Source organism: Amblyomma maculatum, chromosome 2 (genome assembly GCF_055883805.1).
Source record: "Amblyomma maculatum isolate TAMU_Amacu chromosome 2, ASM5588380v1, whole genome shotgun sequence".
NCBI lineage: Eukaryota > Metazoa > Arthropoda > Arachnida > Ixodida > Ixodidae > Amblyomma > Amblyomma maculatum.
In genome coordinates, this window is record NC_139345.1 from 25,262,964 (window position 1) to 25,286,972 (window position 24,009).

Genomic DNA, 24,009 nt, shown 5'->3' on the forward strand with positions numbered 1-24,009 from the left:
AGCGTTGAAGACGCCAAATCTACAGTCACGTAAGGATTCCCTGAACTCGAAACGAAAATAAGTACCAGACTGAACGGCTTCCGCGAGCTGGTCGATCGAGACTGTACTATACATGCGAGCCCATATGGTTCCTAGAAGAACATCTCTCAACTGGGAGGCATGCACATGTTTTTACTCCACTCGTCTTGGACAGACACCACGCGTGCAGTCAACTTCCCTGTTTGACAAAACTTCGACGCTGCCAATTAGCACGGGGAAACAATTCGGAGACCGCAAGCGTCTTCTCGCTCGAGAAGATGTGAGCTCGCCGTCTATGTATTATGCACGCATTAGATAATACGATTCAATCAATACGAGGGCACCGGTACTGTCAAGCACGTCAGAGCATACCGAAAGGATCCCGTAGGCGCTTCCTTTGGCTACTTGCTGAATCAGCGGAGTTAAGCCACACTGCTCGAATGGGCGCCGCTGAGGAAGCGGCCCTGCTAAGCAAGGGACACCAATGGTCGCAGATTCGATTGCACTGACAGGCTGTAGGATTCATTTCAGGTGGTCAGAGATACTTGATAAAGATAGTCTGGAGTCGTGGTGTGTTGCATATTTACGTGAACTCCGGAGGCTATATATGTACGGCAGATTCGGTTCTGAAAGCACAGTCGTTCCAGCGAAGGATAATAGCCGCGTGCAGAACCAGTCTTGAACTGCGAGTATGTAGGAACGCACAGCAAGAGCAGATGCCTATTTGCATATCAATCCGGTGTACAACAGAAGGAGTAGCCCGTTCAAAGAGGCGACAGTCGTGCCCTTGGTCGCCGATAGCAACGAGCAATTGCTTAATACCAGCGTATTGCACTCGGCGGCGGCTGGTGCATTTCTCAGCAGGACGACGTGTGGAGTCGTGTGTTGAAAAACGGGCCGTTTGTCTTGGGCCCTTGACAGGCATACGTTGCGCCAGACCTTCAGGCGTTGCGGAAATTTCGGACGCCGCCTAAAAATAGACTAAGACGGCATGCTCGAGAGGCAAGTAATACACGTCGCTGGGAACAGGAACACCGTTAAGCCTACCAGCGAATGGACGGCAGTCTGTGCAGCATGGATCAACGCACACTTATGAATACCTCAACCACGTGTTGCGTGACGCATACGGACAGGAGTCTTGTGTAATAGGAGTCTTGTGTAATGATGCACGTTCTTCTGCTTTTCCTGGACGCGAGACCAAGCCAATTTTACACCAGTCACACCCGGTACAAATTTCGCGGTTCATGAACTGAGACACGATACAAACCTTGCAAATGCACGTGCAGACAATAAGTACGCGTGATAAAATAAATTTTAAGTGCGAACTAAATCAACGGAACATCGTTGAGCTGAGCTGTGTTGAGATTTATGGCGTGTATAGCAAACCCTCTCAAGCAACCAAGACCCGCGCTCCGTGTTGAACATCGCGTTAAGTATTTACATCCCATGAACTATTGTAACCCATTGTGGTTCAAACCTTGGCACAAATCGACGCTCTTCGAGACATTTCGCAGAAGACTGAACGCTGAAAACAGTGCGAGATGAACACATGAACGATGCGAACGTGCGGGATGAACAGATGAAGGCCGCATACGGGATCGTCTGCAAAGGGCGACTGCTGTACCTTGGGAAGTCGGAGCGCCTCGCATTTTTGCTCAGCTGGAGGCAAGGCGGTAGTGCAATGTGGACAAAGTTCTGCACTGAACGCGGTGCGGGAAAGGGGCGAAAGTAAGCGCACGGCCCGTGCTTTCCGGGAGGCAGAAATACGCAGGAATGAGAAGGAACTGTCACAGAAAGGAAGGAAGACTGAGATGACTCATATCTGACCTGGTGCGGACGACGATTTTTCCATCTCCGCCGTCCTCATCCGACACCACGAAATGGCAGTGGCGCAGTCTCCGGGGCCTGCTGTCCGGCCGCACTGGCCGCGGGTAGACCAGGCACAGGACCACCATGACAGCAGTTAGTCGCCGAAGTCCCGGGCGGTAGCGAGCGAAGCGCTCCGAGCTTGCACAAGCGAGTAGCGAACGACTATGACCGTCACCGATCAACAACGCGAATGCGAGCGGCTGGTCGCCGCTGTCGGTAGAAAGATCTGGGCCCGCGGCGATCCTGTCTGGCTGCTGCTGAAGCCCCCCTCCCGACCGCCCTGTGGACGCTGGACCCCCCTTCGCCGGTGGAGGGGAAAGGAACGGGAGGTTCGCAGCGGCGCGGGGGGCTGTTCCCCGTGAGCGCATCTGTTGCGGCGGCAGCTGGCGCGGGGTGTGCGAGACACGCGCCTGGCGGTGCGCCGGTGTGCGCGACCCCCGTTTCATCCCCCCCTCCCCTCAATTCCCCCATTGCGACTCGAGGGCACATTCGCCGTGGGGGCCGGGGGAGGGAGGGCGACGGAAAGAGAAGCACCGCCTGTTGTGCGCCAGCAGCGCTCTCTTGCGCGCCCTGGGCTCTTTATGCCGTAGACTTTCTTTCCTTGTGTCATTGCTGCAGCCGGTGGTGTCCGTGTGTGTGTTTTGATCGGGCGCTCTCTCCCACTCTGTGCAGGTCGCGCAGGGTCTTTACAGTGGCACGACCGATTCTGTCCAGAGTTTACTTGCTTTCCTCCTTTATTACTTTTTTTTTTCTTTTCTTGCGCACTCCCGGCTCTAGGTCTCTTGGCGAGCTTCGTAGGCAAGTAAGAAAGGCTGAAAGATGAAAAAAAAAACTTCCGACGACATTCGACAAGGTTCAAAGGTTGCGCGACCTTTCCTCTTTCTTCGGCCCGTTTCTTCTCGCCGCTCTTGGTATTGTGTCCCCTCTCCCCGCTGTCCTGGCGCTATGTGCATGGTTATTTTTCCAACCGTGTTTATTCCATACCAGCGTCTTTTTTTTTTTTTCCATGGTCCTGTCTAATATAAAACATCAATATTTATTTTCGCCACGGATTGTTTCAGCGTGATGGGAATATTCGCAACCAAACTGCCGCCGACAGAATGCCCTAATAGGTAATGCGATATCCTACTCGATACCAAAATCCAGATTCGAACACGCAAGCACTTACAACTTACAAGAGATACAGAGGAGACAGCCCAGCCGCTGTGCACAGGTGTTTCCTCGAAGGGACAAATAATAATCACACAGCACTGCTGGCCTAATGGACGGTATTCCTTTATCGCTTGTCTCATCCTAACATGAGCGAATCCGTGCGGTGCGTCTCGGTCAACCGAAGACGAGGGGGGAGTAGCGCATCGCCGAATCCCCACCTGCGCTGAGCGCGTCCAGCGGTGCGAGGTCAAAGTTCGCGGCCGACGTCCCCGTTTCCAGGTGCTCCGGCAGCCTGCCATTTAATTGTTTCACGCGACGAACTGCATGGTTCTGATGACAGTGAAAAGCATCGCGATTGCGTCGAACATCTGTACGGCGCACGGCACGTGCCGTACCAATGACCCGCTTTTAACCGACGCTGATCGAACGGAATCTCCTCCACCGAAGAATCTTGAACAAATGCAACCGTCTTCGACCGCCATCACTGGATTACATACCTTTTGTGTGTGCATGTGCACTTTCTATGCGTTCTCGTGTCAGCGTCGGTGACAGTTTGATAGCGCATGTGCCCGCGCGAAAAGTATCGTTCTTTGACTTTTGCACCGCATGAGCGGGAAAGGGCGAGTACAATTTACGAACGGCGAAACGTCAAGTCGTAGAAAAAATATGAACGTCGAAGCTAGTTCTGTTCTGCGACATCAATCTCGCTGAAACTGCAAACCATTCGTCAGATTTTTCTTTCGTTCCAAAGCATGCTTCCGCTGCTTTGGAACGACGAATGTTTCTACACGAAAACTGCGCCGCGCCGACCATTTGCACGTGCTTTCGCCGAGAGGCCGTGCCGCCTTTTCGTTTAACGGGCACTAGTGCACGGTGCATGCTGCCACTTGACGACAGGGCCCGTCAACCTATGCGCATGCGTAACTGATCAAATCGCGGCCTTCGCAACAGTCAACGTTGCACGCGTAGCCACGCGCACCTTAGCATTTTTTTTTTTTTTCGGCGCGCACCTTGGCTGCAGCGAGCTGGCTCGCAGCAGCAGGAGCGCGGCTGGTCACGCGACAGTCGCGAGCCGGTCACGCGACTCGCGGAGCACCGGTTCCCGGAGAGGGGGCTAGAAGGGAAGGAGAGATTGGCAACTAGTACCCTTTCCACCCATCTGCCCCACCGCGCGGCGAGCCCGCTTGCCTGCGCTTGCCTGGCCGGCGTAGCAGGCCCGATGATGATCGCGATGAGATGGAGAGGAGGCGGAGTTCAAGCAGCACCCACTGTCTCTCGGGCCCCGCCATGTTTCGCCAGCAGCCCGCGGATGGGAGATCCGAGGGTGAGGAGGAGGGGGTGTCCCTATCGGCGCGCGGCCGTGCATCCTGGCCGCCTGGCAGCTTGCCCCCGCTTCTTGCGCGATCCGCGCCAGGTGGGCACCTTCGCTAATGTCTAAGCCGGCGAGTGGGGGAGGGGGTCGCCCGAAGGGTAGTGCAGCCCCCTTGAGCTTTCTTTAAATCCATCCCCGCCGTTGTGCCCTCGCCGACGGCGGGCCTCCCCCTCCCGACCCCATCACTCAAACCCCTGCCTGAGTCGGAGCACCAACCCCGGAGAAGGCGGCGACCTCGGCTGCTTCAGCTGCATTTTCTTCTTCGCCAAAAGGTCGCAGATACGTCGCTTGTCCCTCTTCTCAAGCGACATCGTCTCGGTGCCTGCTGGTGTCGCCGAGAAAGTAGAAATCTCGGCAGCTACTGTGCAGCCGAAAACTATATTTTACGTGGCCGTTTATTGTCGGCACAAAACTCGACACGACGATTCGAGCTAGGGCGTTCAACCATGCGAGCGAAAAGAGAACATGCGCAGTAGCTCCCTTGTGTACTCCACTTCCCTTAGCTGCTGATGCAAACGTAACAATTAGTCGATGACGCTGTGCACGCTCTTCTGAACGTTCAGCTGCCCTTCCGCTGCCAAGCCGGCGGTAGCTCCACGTTCAGTGCCTTGGACTAGTACATGCATAGTAAACCTCAGAAATTTGGTTTGGGTTATGGGTTTTAACGTCCCAAAGCGACTCAGGCTATGAGAGACGAAGCAGTGGAGGGCTCCGAAAATTTCGGCCACCTTCTTTAACGTCATCACCTTTTGCAAGTCGACATGAACACGTGACACTTCTTTGTCACTTCATTCCGGTGTGACGTCATCACTTTTGCAAATCATGCTGAATCACGCGACATTTCTTGTCATGACAGTCATGACGTCACATGATTAGTACGAAGTTACATATAACTCCAATGAGACCATTTTCCCCCTTTGACATATATGACATCACATGATTAGTTATGATTTTACGACTTTTTATAACGTCAAATGGCGGAGTATTACGCTATGTGACAGAATTACACTACTGACATGACTGATGAGCATACTCGTCGACGTCACGTTAACTTTTGGGACCACGACTTCCGGCGACACATTCTGTAGACACTTTCTGCGGACGGCTTTTTCTTCTCGTACGCCGTATGATGACTCTGCATCAATTTCGACTATGAATTAAAGTCAACGCCAGTGCGTTCGAAACGCAGGCAAGATGCCATACCGAAGAAAAAAAAAAGCAGGGTGCATAACAGTGCACGGGCACCATACTGAAAGCCGCTGAATAAGCGTGCCCTCTTTCTGGCAAGAAGAATATTATGTGTTGCGAGTTATCACGGTCAGTTGATTTTCACGTGACTCGCGCGGACGTGGACATTCAACCGCTGCCAGAAGAATAAATGTGTGGAGGGGGCGGGGTTTCGTATGCCATTGAGCAATGTCACGACTCACATGGGCTTTTGATATATCGATTGCGCCGTCTCTAACGAAGGACTTCTCTTGACGGAGTGCAGCGCATAAAAAAGCGTGTTTCGTCGGCTCCTATACGTTCATTTCTGCCATATGAATTAATCGTCAAATTTTCTCTGCCTCAGCGACCGCTTGATCCTGTGTCGACGAGTTCCGAAGGCTTACCGTCTCGACCGAGGGTGCTTCGATGCGCGCGCCCACGCGGAGGGGGGCAAGGGGTGGGGGGGGGGGGGGGTCTGCGCATCGAAGCATCCTATCTCGACCCGTCGTTGATGCCCTCTTGTAACAGGCCTGAAGCAACAAAAGGAACCTTTCTCTTCATACTGAACTCGCCGTATATATGGTGGTGGTGGCGCGTGCAATAACCAATGCTTACAATGAGTTCAATAAGGAATTACCAATTTTCGACAAACCCTGGGGACAGCAAGGTTACAACATAACGAATATCGCTATGCGTCGTGATATCGTGACCGCTCTCCCTTCACGCGCATGTGCACGTGTGCAGCGGGCGTCTGAGAGATGCAATAACGGTAAATTATAACGCTCGGTTCAACGTACATTATTTGATTCTTTCGGATAATCGACGAAGTTACTCGGTACTCGAAATTTTCGAAAATTCGCACACCCCGATTTCACAGAAATGAAAAATGCCGTCATAGTTTTCCAACTTAGCTCGAGCCACGAGCCAATACGCTCACACCGTGACATTAAAACTCCTTGCTAACGCATTTCACTGCGGAGCATTTGCATTGATCGCCGTGAAATTTAATTGCAGAACGCATAATTTACATTTCTTCGCTGTGACAGCAAGCATGTTGTGCCACACGGAAAAGCAAGGCGAAAGAGTATAAACATCTAAGCGGCCACATAAGCTCCGCCTTAATGGTGTGACGTAATAGCGGCATGTGGTGCATCCGCACTGAAAAAATTAGGAAGACGCGCAGTATATACACTGTGAAATTTCCTTTCGAACTGAGCACGCTGAGGCCACAAAGAAGCATTCAGCCTAGACGGCAACTGAAGGGGCAGTGGCGTATCAGTTCGCGAGGATGTTCAGGTAAGCGACGCATGGCAGCACCACCATGCCACATAAAGCGATGAAGCGCCAACATGCACTTTGCTACTCGTTTAATCACTGACTGCGTCAATAACTCTACAATTTGCCATACTAAGGTTTGACGAAGTCTCGTCTCGTAGGTTAGTGAGTTAGAAGGCAACGACGACCAGCGATTTGGGTCAAAACTCCGAAGAAGACAAACGTTTAGTATGAAAGCCGCATTATCATCACCACAGCAAAAGTAAGCAAGTGAGAAAAAAAAACCCTACCAAACGTGAGAGCATTCATACAAAGGACACGCGAACCGGCTTCCAAGATAGGCCGGCGCGCGCACAATGCGCTCAGCTATTGGCCTCGAGATCGAGCAGAGTCGCCACCTTGCGGCTCAGTGGCGAAATCTACTCAGTGTGGATGGGTTTTCGCGTCGCGTGCCAGCCCGCAGTGATTTACGCGCCGCGCATGCGGCGTGTACAGGAGTGTTTTTGTTTGTTTCGCAGTTCCTGTGAGCTTTTGCTTACTTATATGCCTCTTGCATAATAAATATGAAATAATAGATATGAACAGTCTATAACCCCACGCTTCATTAAAAAAATATATACTTGCCCGTATCGAGCATGACATGCTTGGATAAGGACATCATCCATCGTAGTCTTCGGCGCTTGAGATCCTTTCACATGCAATGTCTCAAACGAAGTGGTACTGTCGTTACCGCCGTGTCAAAAGCAAAATAAGTCATTGCCGTGAATAAAAGTTAGTGCAAACGCTCAGAAATCGCATATTCCCGTTTCTGTTTGGAATACCGCAGCTACTAAAACGTATGCCACCGCAGACTGCTTCATATAGCAGAATGCAGTTCGAACAGACCACTCTATGCCTACTATGCCGTCTGTATGCACGATAGAGTTGTGTGAGTACCTTTTTTTTTTTTTTTTTTTTTTTTTTTTTTTTTTTTTTTTTTTTCTTTGAAACCTCTGTCGCGGTGTCTCAATGGTAAGGGCGTTCGACTGCTGATTTCGAGAACGGGGGATTCAATCACAACCGTTTCGAAAGGCGTTCCTCTGCTGTGGGATTCGACTGCACAATAAACAATCCCACGTGGTAAATGTGGTGTTAATAATGAAGGGAAAAAAAAACGACACCAAAACCAGCCTCTGCAATCATCAGCCATAGCCGATGCCGCTTTCATGCGTTAAACCCGGGCCAATATGCATTTATTTTCTTTGCTTTTGTTGTTGAAGGCTTCTGTGCATCCGTAAAAGTTTTAGTGAGCACATTTTGCTTTAGAGAAATGCTCGAATGTTTGGGAAACATAATCCCTGCACCTAATTGTTGCCCTAAATATTACATAATAGACGTAGAGCAGCCTAATATAATCATTATAATCCCTTTTCGTCCAAGTGCTGTCTTTCGAGCAAACTCGTCATTTCTGACAAGGGGAGTAAAACAGCTTCATGCGGGCTTGAATATCAGTGTTTAGTTCGGGAATGAATACATTTTTATAGTCGCATGATAAGATGACCTCCATTTCTTTAGGAATAGTTTTATATCCGGCATCTGTTTTGGAAGCTAGCAACCCTAATAATTTACTTCGCATAAGATTTAGTCACTGCTAAATAATTAGTGATAAAGAAATTTTCAGCCTGTAAAATTGCTTCCCAGAACATGACAGTGCCCATGCGCAGTTTATAACGATGTCTTCGCAGCGAGTAATTCGTAGCTTGCACTTTAACGTTACTGAAAATTAATCGCTGATTATTGTAAATTCTGTCAAGTGTGTAAAAGTTCTCTCACATGGTGAAATGTATTCGCATTGCAAAACAAAATAATTACACTACTAATTTACCGTTATAATATATTAACATCACACACATCAGAAATCCCTTATACTTTCCTCGGTTTCAGGAAATCATTTACAGTTACTGGCGCATGTATTAATACACTATCACATTCTATGAAAGTGGCCGCAAAAGCATCTCGGCAAATTCAATCCACTTAGCGCTGTACACGTGAACAATCAGCTTTCCTATGCGGCGAGGTTTCCTGTATAGTGTCGGGGTGATCTCATTTTTGGGGAATACTTGTGCGTGGTTGTCTGGGCCAGAGTTGATGTGCACTCAGTCTAAAGCATCTCGCCATGCAGCGCGCTGCCAATGCTACATTTAACCTGCTTAATCCTAGAGTCAAGTACGAGATATTGAACCAGGCTTTCTCGATTCAATCTAAATTACTGCAGGTCAGAGCACGAACCTTGTATCTGCGTGGGCTTGACACTAAATTCGCCGGTCTCACTCGCATGAGACACGCGCAAACTGTTTAAAAGTCGATAAGAAAAACAAAGCTGTCATTAGGCAGGCCCAAGCATTAGGCGCGTGAGCGCGGTACAGCGCAAGAAACGTACAAAGTAAATCTAGAAGACTGGTGGTTGCGTGCTTTGTTTTCCTAAAATCCGCTCTCCTTCTTCTGCATTGGCGAAATCCTTTTATTTTATTCTGCAATATTGCAGAAATACTGCAGAATTCACATTTTCATCGCCAACAAACCCGCCGTAAACTCGGAAGCAGACCTATGCAGCACGCGTTTCTGCGAGCGCCGTCGGCTGCCGATCCACACTACCGGAGTGACGGTGGCGCCACCTCTAGGTCGATCTCGCGGCGAATATACTGCAGGCGAAATCCTAACCCTGTTTATATGGACCTGACTGCGGAGGTCGTGTTGAGGGGTTGCGTTGAGTGAACTCGACCCTACTGGGTTTACGTGAACCCGACCTGACGAGCGGCGATTACGGCTGCGCTAGCTGTGCACTTTGCGTCGAGGCGAAGCTTAACTATAGCAGACGGCAGCCGATTCCGTTTTTTTTTTTTCTTTTTCTACCGCGCATCCCTAGCGTTTTAAGTACTGTTCTCCTCTTCCACTGTGTCTCGACTCAACTCGACCGTGTTTACATGCTTCCTGTAGCGGGGTCGAGTAGAAGGGCTTTAGGGTCGAACGAGTCAACACATTCCTTGCGGCGGAGTTGACTCGATTCCTTGTCTCGCCGACCCGACAGCGTTTACATAAAACCAGTAACCGGTTTTCTACCCGATAACCCAACCCAACCAGCTCCTGTCGGATCCATGAAGACGCCGCTACTGTCCATGACAAAAATTCCAATTATATAGTCCTTTCCCACTGACCTTTCAATGTTGCTGGCGAAGAAAAATAAAAAAAAAATAAAGCCCTAATCGCCCGCCTCTGAAATGGAGACAGAGAGTGATGCATCGTGCCACATGCTTGCCTAGCTGCTTCCGAATTTCTTCACCCTCCAGCGAGGGCACCGTTCTGTTGTCACGTGGTCCCTTCCATTTTTTTAAATATTTCATTCGCATAGAGCTCCCTAGCAGGGTACACACACTTCTCAAATCCAGAGCGTGCCATACCCCTCTCTGATTTTCCCCTATCCCCACCCCACCTATACCTTTCCTTCCCCCTTCTCATATTGTGACAGCGCGAACACCTGCGAGAACAATGAAGGGCTGCTCTTATTTCGGGCGGGCACGAGACATGCACGTGGATGACGCGCCCTGCGGCACACTCAACGCTTTGCAACTCCCCACTCACTGTGGCTGACGCGGCGAAACAGAGCGCATCCACCGTACACGACGCGCTGCGGTTCTGGCGATTTACTGCACTACTCCACGCGCCTGTGCAAGCACATACACACAACATGCGCGCACACGCTCGCAAGAACACACACACACACACACACACACACACACACACACACACACACACACACACACACACACACACACACACACACACACACACACACACACACACACACACACACACACACACACACACACACACACACACACACACACACACACACACACACACACACACACACACACACACACACACACACACACACACACACACACACACACACACACACACACACACACACACACACACACACACACACACACACACACACACACTGGCGCTGCTGGTCTACAATCAGTAGTTTAGTTCTTCATATCTTATTATTGAGTAACTGTCCATTGCCTTTAAGGGTTTAAAAAAAAAAAGAGCCAATACAAAAGCTATGGATCGTGTTGGAAAACAGCTGACTGAAATCCCTTTCTGCAAACCTAAACTTTGCATAGGGCAGATTTTTTTCCCGGGCTTAAAAGAAAACTCGTGCATAAACGCTCTCACGTGACAGCGGTGTTCCTCCAGCGTGGGATACGCGTCTCAGAGAGTAAAAACCGCTTTTCTCTTAAATGTTCTACCCGATGGGGCTTTTTTTATTTTTCTGGACACTAGACGAGAGAAATGTACCAGCAGATGGTCACGCGACGGCGCTCTTTCATGGCCAGTAAATAACACTGCGCAAATTGTACAGTGATGCAAACATTGCAGCTAGTTGCTTTTCAAGACGATATAACTTTCTAATCGGAAATATTCCTCAAACCAATAACTTAAAAAAAAAAGTTACATATCTCTTTCGGAATGAATTGAATTTGGACAAAGAAAAAACAGTGCAGATTAGGCCACGCGATGCTCAGATTGGTTGATTGATGAAGACTTCATTATCAATTAAAAGTAGAAAGGATGATGGATCAGGCGACCGGAAAACCTTGAACCCCGGTGGCTTCCGTGGCCCAGTTCACCATCGCCGCTTGAACGGCATGCAGGGCCAGATACTTTAATTGGTCGTACGTCCCACGAGCGCGTGTTGTGTATAGACCTATGCAACGGAGGCTCCCTGGGCATCGCCACATTATTATTCTGGGCTCGGCTGCTGTATGCACTTGGCGCTAGCATGGAGAGAGCGGCAGCGGAACCGGTTTGCAACAGCCCAGAAAGGAAGACAATCGATACCATCCTTGCCCGATGCAAAAGTCAGCGATTTCACACGAACTGTACACGAACTGTACACGAATAGTAGGCGGCGCCATAGTCGAACCAAGATGGCGACCGTATACTGTCTAAGCCGTCTAAGCGCAATAACACGCTTCCTTGAGCAGGGATGGATCGCGTTTTTGCTTAACACTTTGTACTGGTCGGTGTAAAGTTTAGCTTGGCTAAGCATGGGCATACATGCAGAAGCATTATTTAGCGCGCTCGTTTAGGCAAGTTTTGCTTCGTTTAGCTTTGTTTTGACACGTTTTGCCACATTTAGCGACGTAATAACGGATGCTTTAAACTTTTATTTGGATGTAGGCCTAATTAAGTATAATTGGCTGTAATTAAGCTTATTTCCCACTGAGATATGCTTAGTCTTAATTAAACATAGGTAAGCCAAATTAGGCCTAACATTTCATTGAGCACATTTAGGTTCAGTAAAATTTACTTAGGATGGTTTAGCTTTGTTTATTCTTAATTAGATTCAATTAGTCTTAATTATTCATGCCTTGTCAGCCTTAAGGAGGCATAACTAGTCCTAATTAATCATAGTTTATCTTAACTGTTTTTCGGAAATTATGAGTAGTCTTAGTATAGCAATGCGTAGCTATGCAGTGTTACGCTTACGTGCACAATATACCCACGTAGTTCTTGCATGTACACAGAGCCATCAAGCTAATTACACCTTCAGCCTGAACTGATGTGCTAGATAGTTACGTGCTGACTGAGGCGATAATACAACAGCGAGCATTCGGAAATTAGGGTGTTCTGATATCTATGAAAAAGAAAAAATGCTTATTAATGATACGGGACATCATGCATCAGTGACGCCGATAGTTAAACGCCCACGGAAGCGTTGCACGAAGGGCAGCCTGCATATAAAACAGTGTAGGAAACGAGAAATTTCGGCCAGCATGATCTCCCCCCCCCCCCCTTTTTTTTTCTTTCTGTACAACAATACATAATTCTATCTCTGCGAATATTTAAAAACGCCTGTTTCTAGTAGCCTATCGACCAACACCGTGTTTACAAACAAAGGGGGCGCTCGCGGCGTCGCAGCCGACTGGGGGTGAAAAATAGGGTTAGCGCCCATAGGAATACATGGAACCGAAATATTTCTAAGCAGTTCTTTAATTTCACGAGATACCTATGATGTCCTTATTCGGTTCGGAGTAACCGCGAACATCCTAGAACATATCCTGAAAGTATGAAATGTTATGACCGAGGCGAAATATTTTTAAAACACCGCGAAACGTATGGTGCGAGTTGGGAGGGCGACCCATAAAAACACAAGTAAACGCAACTTACCGCAACATTTTTCTCGTTTCGCAGAGCACGAGAAGTGGTGGCCGGTCGTTAAACATTGGTCAGCGCTTTGAAGAAGTATGCTGCGTCATTGCGAAGGCGGTCTACTTTTAAAAATCCCCGAATAATCTATGTTGTGAATCCAGACACCCCCAAAATGCTCATGTAGCGAATCACATAGTTTTGTTTACAGTCTGATATGCTGCCGCATGGAGTAAATTAGCTTCATAATACTGTACCTTAAGTGATGCATCCTATAGACAGAATTACATTTAAAAGGCAGTTGTCAAACGCCGTACGACAATACGGACCGAACTAGACTCGCGCATTGCAGCAGACGACAGCGCAGCTGGCGATACCCACCGCGGCCGCCTCCAGCTCCGGAGCGTCTGCTAGCGACAGCGCCGGTGGTGCATTGCCGTCTGCAACTGTGCGCGGTCAGTTTATCGTGCTGTGAACGGTCCCGCAAGTCGTCAGACCTGCAGTACTTGCAAAGGAATGTAGTGTGCAATGCAACATGATGTCGGGGCGTGATAGAAGACGTTCACCAAAAAAAGAGAAGGGTTCAACGCTGCAGAACCGAGTAAAATGTTGCGGTAAGTTGTTCTTACATGTGTTTCTATGGGTCGCCCTCCAAACTCGCACCTGCACACGCTTCGCGGTATTTTAAAAATACTTCGCTTCGTTATTGAGAGTTTCATGTTTTCGTGATCTGTTCTAGGATGTTCATGGTTGCTCTGTACTGAATAGCGTGATCATAGGTGAGCCGTAAAATTAGAAAATTGCTTTGAAATTTTTCAGATCCATGTATTTCTATGGGCGCTAAGCCTAGTTTTCACTCCCAACCGGCCCAGCCTGGCGACAGAAGCGCTACCGCATCGCGCTTACGTCACAAATCGGTGTTGGTCTATACTCGTGTGTCGTGGAGGTGGCTCGGTGAAGGTGAGCGCCGACATTGCCGCCTTGGTGGCGCTCAGACATCCTTGATATCCAGCTATCCCAGTCGCCTCAGCTCCCAAAAGCACCGCACGCTTTGTAATGCTGAGGCCGCTAAAGTGCAGGATGGAGTTCGCCGCGATAACTAGATTTTTCAGCTCGGAAACGAGGTCCATGGATGGAGCAACGAAGCGATCGCGCAGTCACGGTCGGCGGAAGCTTTCATTTCGGCTACTGCTAGACCGCACCGTTTGCCGTACGCCGGCAATCACAGAGGCCGCGTTTACGTAATTTTTTTCCTATGGAGCCATATGAGTCTGAATCAGGCTGTGGGTAAAACCTTTTCTCTGCATTTTTCGCTGATTGGATAGTTATTCGGCTACTCTGGCCAACTTAGTTTAACTTATCCATCGGAAGCCGTGTGGCCGCGCTTTGGTGGATGGCAATCGGAATATTTACTTATTTTCTCATCCTCATTTCACCTCGTTCTCCCTGATACGCGATGAGTTTGAAGAAGCACGGAGAGGAGACAGACGAACGCGGCGCTTCTGGTCGTCTTTCATTTCGGGTGTTAAAGGCGCTACAAAAAGGGACGCAAGGACGAAGCGTATGGAAAATATTCGCCTCTCATCAGTCTTCACTGTAAAAACCCACCACACACACATATATATATATATATATATATATATATATATATATATATATATATATATATATATATATATATATATATATACCATAAATGAAGGAAGCAGCTTCGTGGAAACGCATCACGGAGGCTTTAACCCATCAGACAACGTGGTGCATCCCCTCTATTTGCGCAGAAGCGGGCTTCTCTGTAAGCGCGCCTAAACCACGGCAGAGCAAACTTTTGAGGCGGGCCTGCAGGGCGTCCCTCTAGCACCTGTCCGCCCGAGGGCCCTAACAACCTTATAAGTCGTCATTCTGTGTAATTTTATAACATTCCTCCATTGATCTTGTCCTTCTCGTACCTTCGTCTGTGTCGTGATATGTTTGAATTTGTTACGTCACTAAAGATGAATTGTCATAACTGACCGGCTATATGGCTATGCCCCGCCCCGAACGCAGGGGTAAAAAAGGGCGATCGAAACCACGTTCGCAGCGCTTGCGCGCATTTGAAGCGCTTCATTGGCGAGAAAAATGTCTCCGCTGTGACACTGTATACGCCTTTTAATGCGGCTCGGGACGGCGTTAATACAAGACCGTTGCGACCGAATTCACTATGGCTCTGCTTGGTCATGTAGTATAAGTAAACAAAATGGCATATGCAGAGATACTGGAAAGAACTTATGGTTTGAGGCAATTCTTGGAGCGTCGAAATTCTTATTTGGGAGCATTTTAGAGCTGCCAGAAACGCTTTGTTTCCGGTGTCGGAGTTTGCTTCAGGAAAAAGGCCATCTTTAGACAAAATGCATGGGTCGACAGAGAGACGCTAGATGCCTAAAGCTTTGCAGCGGCAGCAGTTACGAACATCGCGTGTCCGTGATGACGAAGCTGGTCTAGATGGGACCACATTCAGAAGGTGCAACTGAATTCCGAGACGATATATATATATTTAGCAGTTTGGCGAAACGGGTCTAACATCGTGTCCTGCCGCTTGTCAGTTCGCAACGCAAGAAAAGCTACCATTTAAAACACACTACTCACGGAGAAAATTAAATTGACAGGAAAGTCCTGCGTAGAAAAAGCAGCTTACGCGAACTATATGGTGCAGTTTTCCTGAAATATTCTACGGCAGGTAGTTTAGTTTTATTCCCAATAAGGTCGTTACTACACCTTAATGCGCACCAGTACCTGAGTTCATATTCTTCCGGAACACCTGACCCTCTGAAGAGAGTGCACCAGTGCGCGTATTCTGAAGTTATTTCTTCGACAACCCCTTGTTGTCTTCGTTCTCGTCAATGCTTTTGGGGCTGGACCTCCCTCTCTCGCTCTTATTGTTTTTAGCCGTACCTCGGTTGCGACTATTGTAGTTGCGACGCGCGTGCAGCGACTGTCATCCTTTCGCATCATGGGTCCACATGCGGCGGTCAAAGGGTTTTCTTACGCAGCCTCACTGCATATTGCCCGTGGCTTCAGAAATGCGCCGCACCATTTCCTCTTAACTGGTCACCGGCAAGAATACTTGGGCAACGCGAAAGCGCGCAGTTCTGAAACACACAGCAGGCGACTCACAGGAAACGAGCTAGCCGGCCACAGCGTGCGAGCGGCGCGGATTCTCTTGGCTCTTTTTCTCACACCAGGGGCACTGGTGACAGCAGGAAGTTCGACCATCTATCGACGGTCATCGCTACAGCGGATAGGGGGTGGGGGGACAACACGGCATTGACGAAACGCGTGTCCCTTCGACAGCGGGCGCGTGTCAAAGTGGTCGCGGTTTGTGTTGGCGCCCGTTGCATGGGGGCCCAGCGGCGTCTGGCTCATTGCGCGTTTTCTATCTGGAACGCGAGGATGGGCGTGCCACGGCTGTCGCAACAAACGACGAGAGCTGCATTTCCGCTACTTGAAACGCGCAGTGACGTTACCAGCCGGTAAGTAGCGGTCGCTCTCTCGGCCCTAACTGTGAACACTACTGCGCAAGCATCTCACAACCACTGCCCTGCACAGGACCCCCGAACAACGGTGCAGCAATGGTGCTGAAAACAGTCGCCCATATACTTCAGACTACATGAAGTGCTTTACCCCTTCGTCACACGATGCGAACACCGTGTCGACGCTGTTTCATATAAGAAAATCAAAGATGAGTACCTCTGGGTTCTCCGTGGCGCCACCAACTTTAACGTTGGGCCAAAGCAGCTTCTTGGTGTTTTTAGTGGGGCTGCAGCTTGCTGCTTCTTCCCTCAACTAAATTTCAGTTTCCACCTGGCATACCGCTGCCCGAGGAAGCCATTAAACCGGAAGAACAATGAAGTGAAATAGGGAGGCGCAGTTTCCTTTAGGATCCTCAAACATCAAACATACTATACAGCTTCGCAGTGCTCAGCAGCAAACAGACCAATGCCGTAACTACGCGGCTCATTTGATTGACATTCGGTCATATTCATGCACCTGTGAGGCGATCCGCTCGTGGCAACTGCGCGCGTATAGACACTGCGATGGCGGGCACGCACTGACATCTATTTTCGTTTCCTGATATACATTTAGCCCTATTTAAAGAAATCGACTGTCACTTCACCAGACGGACCCGAAAAATCGCGGTTGAGCCGGAATCAGCCCAGTGAGCACTGCGGGGCCAGCATTAACCGACTGCATATGCAGCACCACACGCTGCCTTGCGTCCATTTTTATCGCGCAGTCCCGGTGCCCAGCGCCACCAAAACCAACACCAAGGCCGATGCACTCACCACATATTGCATGGCCGGATGAGGAAGCCGACATGCCGATCCGGCGACCACGCTAACCGATCGAAAACTCGAGCAACGAGGCATCGCTCGCGGCCCTCCCCTTTTTCAGCCCTCGGGTCGGCTGTAAAGAGCCCTGAAAAACGGCTGCGCTTCTCGCGAAACGTGACGAGACCGACGTGTTCTGACGTCAGCTGACGTCACGGAATGGGGTACGCGGAGCAGGCGGCCCCGGCCCCGGTTCAAACGCGCGTGCCGCTTCCAGTTGTTGCCCGTTCGCAGCACGGCTGACGTGCAACGTGACGCGCTGAGCGGATTGCGGAGTTTACTGGCGTAAAAAGCCGCTGTGTTTGTTGTGGTGTGCATGCGTATAGACACGAGGTCGGAATAGGGCCGAACAAACGCACTTGATTCGGGTCAGAGGCCTCTATGACGCAAACGTGACGTGCTTATACAGTGAACGCAGTGCCGCTTTTCGATTGCTGCGTATACGGGCAGTGACGCAACGAACAACAATAATACGTCATAAAGCTATAGACTGTATATGAACCATATGTTCCATAAGGGCCTCTCTCTCCATATTAACGTAACGTAAATGTAAATATTTACATTACATTCTCGCAGTAGAGGCCCTTGATATAGTATGCGATCCGGGGTCATACACATACATCTGCGAAAAAAAAAAAAAAGGAATAATAGTAAAATAACAATACAAGCAGATGTTTAACATAAGAGTCGAAATCATATACCGTAGAAAGGCGGGTGAAAAAAAAAGCTAACTTTATACAAGAAGTGCCCCAAACACTGCCGTTAAGGTGTACATCAATTACTGTCTAATTTGGTTTCAATCCCGGCTCCGGATTCCTCTAGCGCACCTGCTTCTGTTGTCAATCAACTCCAGGTACCACCATCCACAAACTTTAGACAAATGTCCAAGCGCGTTGCTTTAATTGACATCAGCGCCACGGAGCGCTGGCCACTGGTTCAGAGACTAAGGCTGCACGGTGTGTTTGTGGTGGCTGACGATACCCTGCGACCCACTGCATCCAGCTTACCATGCGACCAACGCTACGCGACTCTCCAAGCCACGCACTCAAGCATTAGTATCGAGTGGGGGGGGGGGGGGGGGGGGAGGGGGGAGGGGGGGGCGACAAATATGTCGCCCATTATTCAATTATCGTCCCGCGGCCGTCCTGATACTGAACAACTAGGTGGTTGCCCGAGTCAACGAAGCAGCATGCATGGGAGTTCCCAAGGTGGGGTGTATTTAATAAAACTCCTTTCCTCTTAACAGGCAAGAAAAAGAAAAAAAATTAAGAGCTCTATACTTCCACACTAAAGCGACCGCTCGCTGTCACAACGCCAAACTTGTAGAAGGACACTGTTTTCCTATAAGAGGAGTGCGTGTTGCAGTGTGATCCCTCCGAAACAGACACTATATAATGATACGTGCACTATATACACATATGCCTTGGTCGATAGCGGCTTGCAGCAAGAAATACCGAAAGACCGAAGGAGAGAGGGAGGGAACAGCATGGCAGCGGTGCCGGAGAACGAAGCGATTGTACCTTCTGGCAAAAGTATTGAGTACTTCTCTGTTCTTCACGCGGTAATGCATCTGTACGCCGAAGAAAAGCTGTAGCCTTACCTGTCCTCCCGTAGAGAGGGAACGACTTCCTCTTAACACGGGCTGCCAATGACAGGAGCTTAATCATCGCACGCTTATTCGTGGCTGCGACTTGCGCGAACACCTCTTAAGATACAAGATTGCAATTGTGGCAGGACTTTGCGCCGCTGCCGCCGATGTTTTTACTAACTAGCGGGAGATATGGGCGACGCGGCGTGAAAACCTGCGTTGGCCCCCATTTTTCTTTTTGGTCGAAGGAAGGTCATGAAACTCAGCGTGCAAAAGGTGCCGGTCCTATCTGCACACTGTGTTTCATGAACTGTCTTCTTGCGAACGGTGTGGGCTAAACCCGCAGAAACTTTCTCGCCTCAAAAGAGGAGCACTTCCTCTGGTCCACGTTTAGAGGGAAAGTGATCTTTTTTATCTGCCTTTTAATGAATATTGTTGTTTTATCAGTCGTGCCATGAAATGCTCTCGCTGACGGCATATATTGTGCTTTTAGATGAATGATTTATCTGTGCGACTTTGATGCTTTCAATGGTTTGCTACTGAGAACAAACGGCGACCTCTCACATAGCAGGTATGACAGATGCGCGCGCGGTCGTCAAAGCCTCCCTTATTTTTGTACTAAAAAAAGTTCGAATATCGCGGTCATCCTGCCACCAGTGTGCCACGACAAATTTGAGGGAAATTTTTACCACCGTGTCAAAAAGTTTGTTTCACGAACGGTATTGAGTGCACCTGCATATTGAAAAAGAAAAAAATAAAGAAAACAAAATGACAAATGAGATCTCTAGCGCCTGTTCGACAAATCTGAAATTAAGATGCACGCGCAATAATCTGGAACTGAGTGAAGAATGGCGCTGCATGCACTTGTCAAAACGTCGAAGAGTGGCAGGTCCAGCAGCAGCGAAAAGAAATAAAGGAGAACGCAAACACTGGCAGCTATACATGGGAAAGCCCTGCAGGCGAGAGCGCCATATGTATTTATACTACAGTGGCGTCTTCGCTGCAATGAGTCATGCCTGCTACGCCGTGTTTGTCAGAGGTAGAAATGAAGAGAAAATAGTAATTTCGCAACGAAGGGAAGTTCGATCGCCGCCCACCTTCCTTACCTTTCTTGCCTTGTCCTTCCTTGTGGGTGAATGTAAGCGACACTAATGCGAAAATACTGCACTCGCGGTGCTTTGCACGAGCTCGAAATAGTTTGTTCAGGGGCTTTAGCTCGAAAGAAGCAGTCGGCTTCGCAGTGGGCCGACTCTGGGTCTATAGTCGTGGAAACTTGAAGCGCGATCAAATTAAGTGATCACCACTTATTCTAAAAATCGAAATAAATGCCTCCTGTAAAATAAAGGCAAAAATAGATTATAGTCAACGTGTACTGAGAACACAGCGTGACTCTCGATGTTAGATATACTTATTTATGTTTCCTTGCTTTCGATTGACGATTGGTCGCGGCCGCAACTGGGGCACGCGAGGAAGCGCAGGTGATGGGGCAGAGACCCAAGGGGGCAACCGCCGCCGCAGCGCGCAGGTTGTACGGGGCGGCACGGTGACCCGCAGGCCTGGTTCGGGGTGGCGCCGCAGCCCGTTGCAGCAGCCAACGTGTATGCCGCCGGCGCCGCCGCAACCTCGGCCCAACAGGTGGTCTCCCCGGCCCCAGCGCGGCGACGGCTGGCAAGCGGAGTGCGAGGCGGAGCACCGCTCCAACGGCTAAGCCGAGGGGGCGAGCACCGTTTTGCCTCGCACCTTTTGCCTTCGAGGGCTGCACGCACAGTCCAGCAGACGGAACATATGCAGTTTGCCTTTGTCGCTTTCTGTAACTGCGTAAAGTTGTCTGCCTGTGTGGCTCGTATTTAATAAACGCGACCGTACGCCGTCCGTGTGTCTAATAGCGTCAGTTCTTTTTACGACAACATCGTTTTTCGGCTAGTTGTTGTTACGTCTGTTACGAAGCGCTCGAAAGCATCCGCGCGCCATCACTTTCCGTCAGCGTGCACCACTGATACAGTACTCTAGAAATTCTTCGAGTACCACACCACTGACGAAGAGTTAACCCTGTTGGCATAAGTGTGACCGAAATGAGATCTTGGTGGCAGTCAAGGGCAACTGTGCCTCCAGGCATCGAAGCTAACATATCCTTTTCGGGAGCGCTACAACAGTGAACGCACCAACTTCCCTCCTGTCATTTCACGAGAGCTTCATCCCGATCAAATGCATGCCGGCCAAAGGGATTAAGCAGTTTATGAAATTTGTAAGCGGTAGCAGCCAGAAGAGTGCCGTCGCCAGCTGTAGATATGCCACAGTGGTCATTATACACAGCTTTTAGTTCTTATTGTATTTTTACAACACGCGTTGCTCGAGTGCCGTTCCGTTCCAAGCGAAAGCAATCAGTGGCGGATGCCAAGACTAGTCAGCGACCTACGCTTGCTGACTGTAGGCGCACAAGACGAGTGTCATGGCGGGATGACAACGAGTGTGTTTTCGCCGAGGCTTGAAAACGACACGCTGTTCGGCACCGCGGTGTGTTTCACATTAGCGAATGGAAAATGTTCACATTAGGACTGCTGTTCTATAGTTCATGGTATCACCAGGAGATGGGCGAGCATTTAGGAATAAGGTGATTTACCTCACCTCACGTCCTTTTTCTCCTTTCGTGGCATCATGACAAGTACCAGAGTTTTCGTTTTCTTAACTGGACACATATTCGTGTCCACACTGTTCCACAACAGTTCTCCCCTTCCCGTTCGTTCTCTCGGACTCTATTAAAAGTAGCAAAAGTCCGCAACGGTTCTGCGTTTCCACGCCCCTGACGTTCAGGCTACGCCTCAGTTCAGAGCCCTCTCAAATGGAGCTTAATTGAGCAACAGAAGAAGGGAGCCACTTTCCCTCCTACCTTCCCTCTCACCCGCAGCGGCACGCGGCCCTCGGAGCAGCGGTGCGCTCGCGTCCAGCCGCGAGCCCAGATGTTCCCTTGCCCCCTTCGGGCACCGCGCGGCGGGGCTTGCCGCGTGTGGACAGGCGAGCGCCGAGGCACCTTTCGGATATCTCGGACGTGTCCCAGCGCGAACCTGAAGGACGTGGCAAGAGACACGTGCCCCACAGTGCCGGCCAGACATCACTACTTGAAAGCTTTGAATGCATGAAGTCTGCGTGCTCTCGTAAATGCACCTACGCAGCCAATAATTGATAAATACAAAGAAGAAACGACTGCTACACGCCACCTACTGCAGCGCATGACGACACCCTGCACAGGCATCAACTATCTATACCTAACTGCCTCAGCGTTAATACCGGCAAGTCACCAGTCTCAGCGGTAGTCGAAAGGTTCCTTGCTGTCAACGCTCCTTAGTGCTCCGAGTCCGAGCCCGCTTTAATGCTTCTGTCAGGCACAACTCGCACAGTCATTGTACTCGCCTACAAGAAAGAACCTTAATGGCTCCCGTCTGCGTCTCCCGAAGAGTGGATTCACCTTCGTGTAAATAGGCTTAAGCCCTACTTCTTTAATTTTTGCCTCTATTATCCCATGCATACTTACTATCATACTGTCCCAAGCTTGCTGCTATCGCGACGCTGTCTTTTATGGACTATCGCTCGGCCTCGACGGATTGTCGTCGACTATATTTCGTCTTCTAATGGGGACTTTCGCATCGAACGAGTGCTTAAAAAAGATGTGATGGCAGTGTTCCGTCAGTCTGTATAATTATAGGCAGATGCAGAGTACATGCAGGGACCAGTATAGTGGAGTGGTCGGCAACTTTTGAGCACCTGCCAATCCTGATAATGCGAAAACCGAACCGAACATGATATGGAATGTGCTCTTTATCTGCTTTAATCTGAGGACATGTTTTGGCAGGGAACTGTGTCATGCCATACGCATAGTTATATGCGGCAACGCCAGATTCCCATGAAACGGGGCATTTAACGCGGTCGCCTTAATGTGTGTCGCGGAGACCTTCTATACATCGCCCAAAAAGAATAAAATCCACATGTTTATGCACAAGTTTTATACAGTATGCAAAATCACCCGAGTGACGGATAGGTTCGCAGATGCCCCGATACTGACGCATGCTGCAGTCTGCAAAAAAATAAAAATGTTATCAGGAGAAAACACGTCTCTCATATCGTGCATCTGCACATTTGCGAAAGCAACAGAATATGCGCTGGATTTTGTAATGCAGCGCGGCTAGCCGGCAGTGCTGCCTATGGTTTTGGCGACGCGTCGCACTTGCATGCAACGCACGACGAACAGAAAAACAACAGGAAAAAGCCTGCTGCCTGTGTGCCGCGACGCGCTTGCATATCGTCCGGGTCAGGGATGCTGCACAGGTAGACGCATTGATTCACAACGGTGAGCTGCTGTGAGTCACCCGCATGCGCATGAAGGAGAACGCCAAATCATGCCACAAACATAACGCACAAGTGAGACGCCCAACTCATGTGGAGCAATCTACACGGTGGATAACTCCGTTACGCATATCGCGTGAGCACATATATAGAACGAGCGACGCCCTTTTCTGCGGCGCTCCACCGGTGGCGATGCTCCGAAATCCGACGATCGTTTGGACCGCACTGAAATAAACATGCAACGCCTTCGCTCGCTCAGTTTTGCTGTTGGGATCAAGTTGGCCGCGGTGGCGCAGTGGATAAGCTGCCCGATGACTGATACCGTACTACCCGGGTTCGAACTAAGAGGGACTTGATGTGGATGATCTTTCGCATAATGTGACAGAATCAGCCTGCCAGAACCCTTTGCTTTCACTTTACCCCTAGGACACGCAGGCACGTCCATGCGGCTTGGTTGAAGCGTGACTTTATATGTGGTCTGGTAGCTTACTCTCTCGCGTCATACCCTTGAAGGATGAGCTTAAGGGTACCCAACTACGTAGCGCTCTACACTGATAGGCCGTGATAGGGGAATAACGTAGCAGGCAAAAGAAGCATTCGCTTCCATCAAGGTTTAGCCACAG

The 24,009-nt window shown here is 49.6% G+C and overlaps 1 protein-coding gene across 3 annotated transcripts in view; it reads right to left on the reverse strand.

Annotated features, from left to right (window-relative positions):
* LOC146198172 (uncharacterized) overlaps window positions 1-24,009 on the reverse strand; it is a 104,072-nt gene that overhangs the window by 21,074 nt on the left and 58,989 nt on the right. Inside the window, exon 1 of one of the 3 annotated variants that reach the window (XM_084593529.1) lies at window positions 17,416-17,533. The exons of 1 other annotated variant lie outside the window; for it this stretch is intronic. In XM_084593529.1, coding sequence (XP_084449655.1) covers window positions 17,416-17,420 — 5 coding nt within the window. In that variant the 5' untranslated portion in view covers window positions 17,421-17,533. Of the gene's footprint in view, window positions 1-1,845; window positions 2,117-17,415; window positions 17,534-24,009 lie in introns of those variants that run through there. One more of the 3 variants, XM_084593530.1, reaches the window with a different exon arrangement.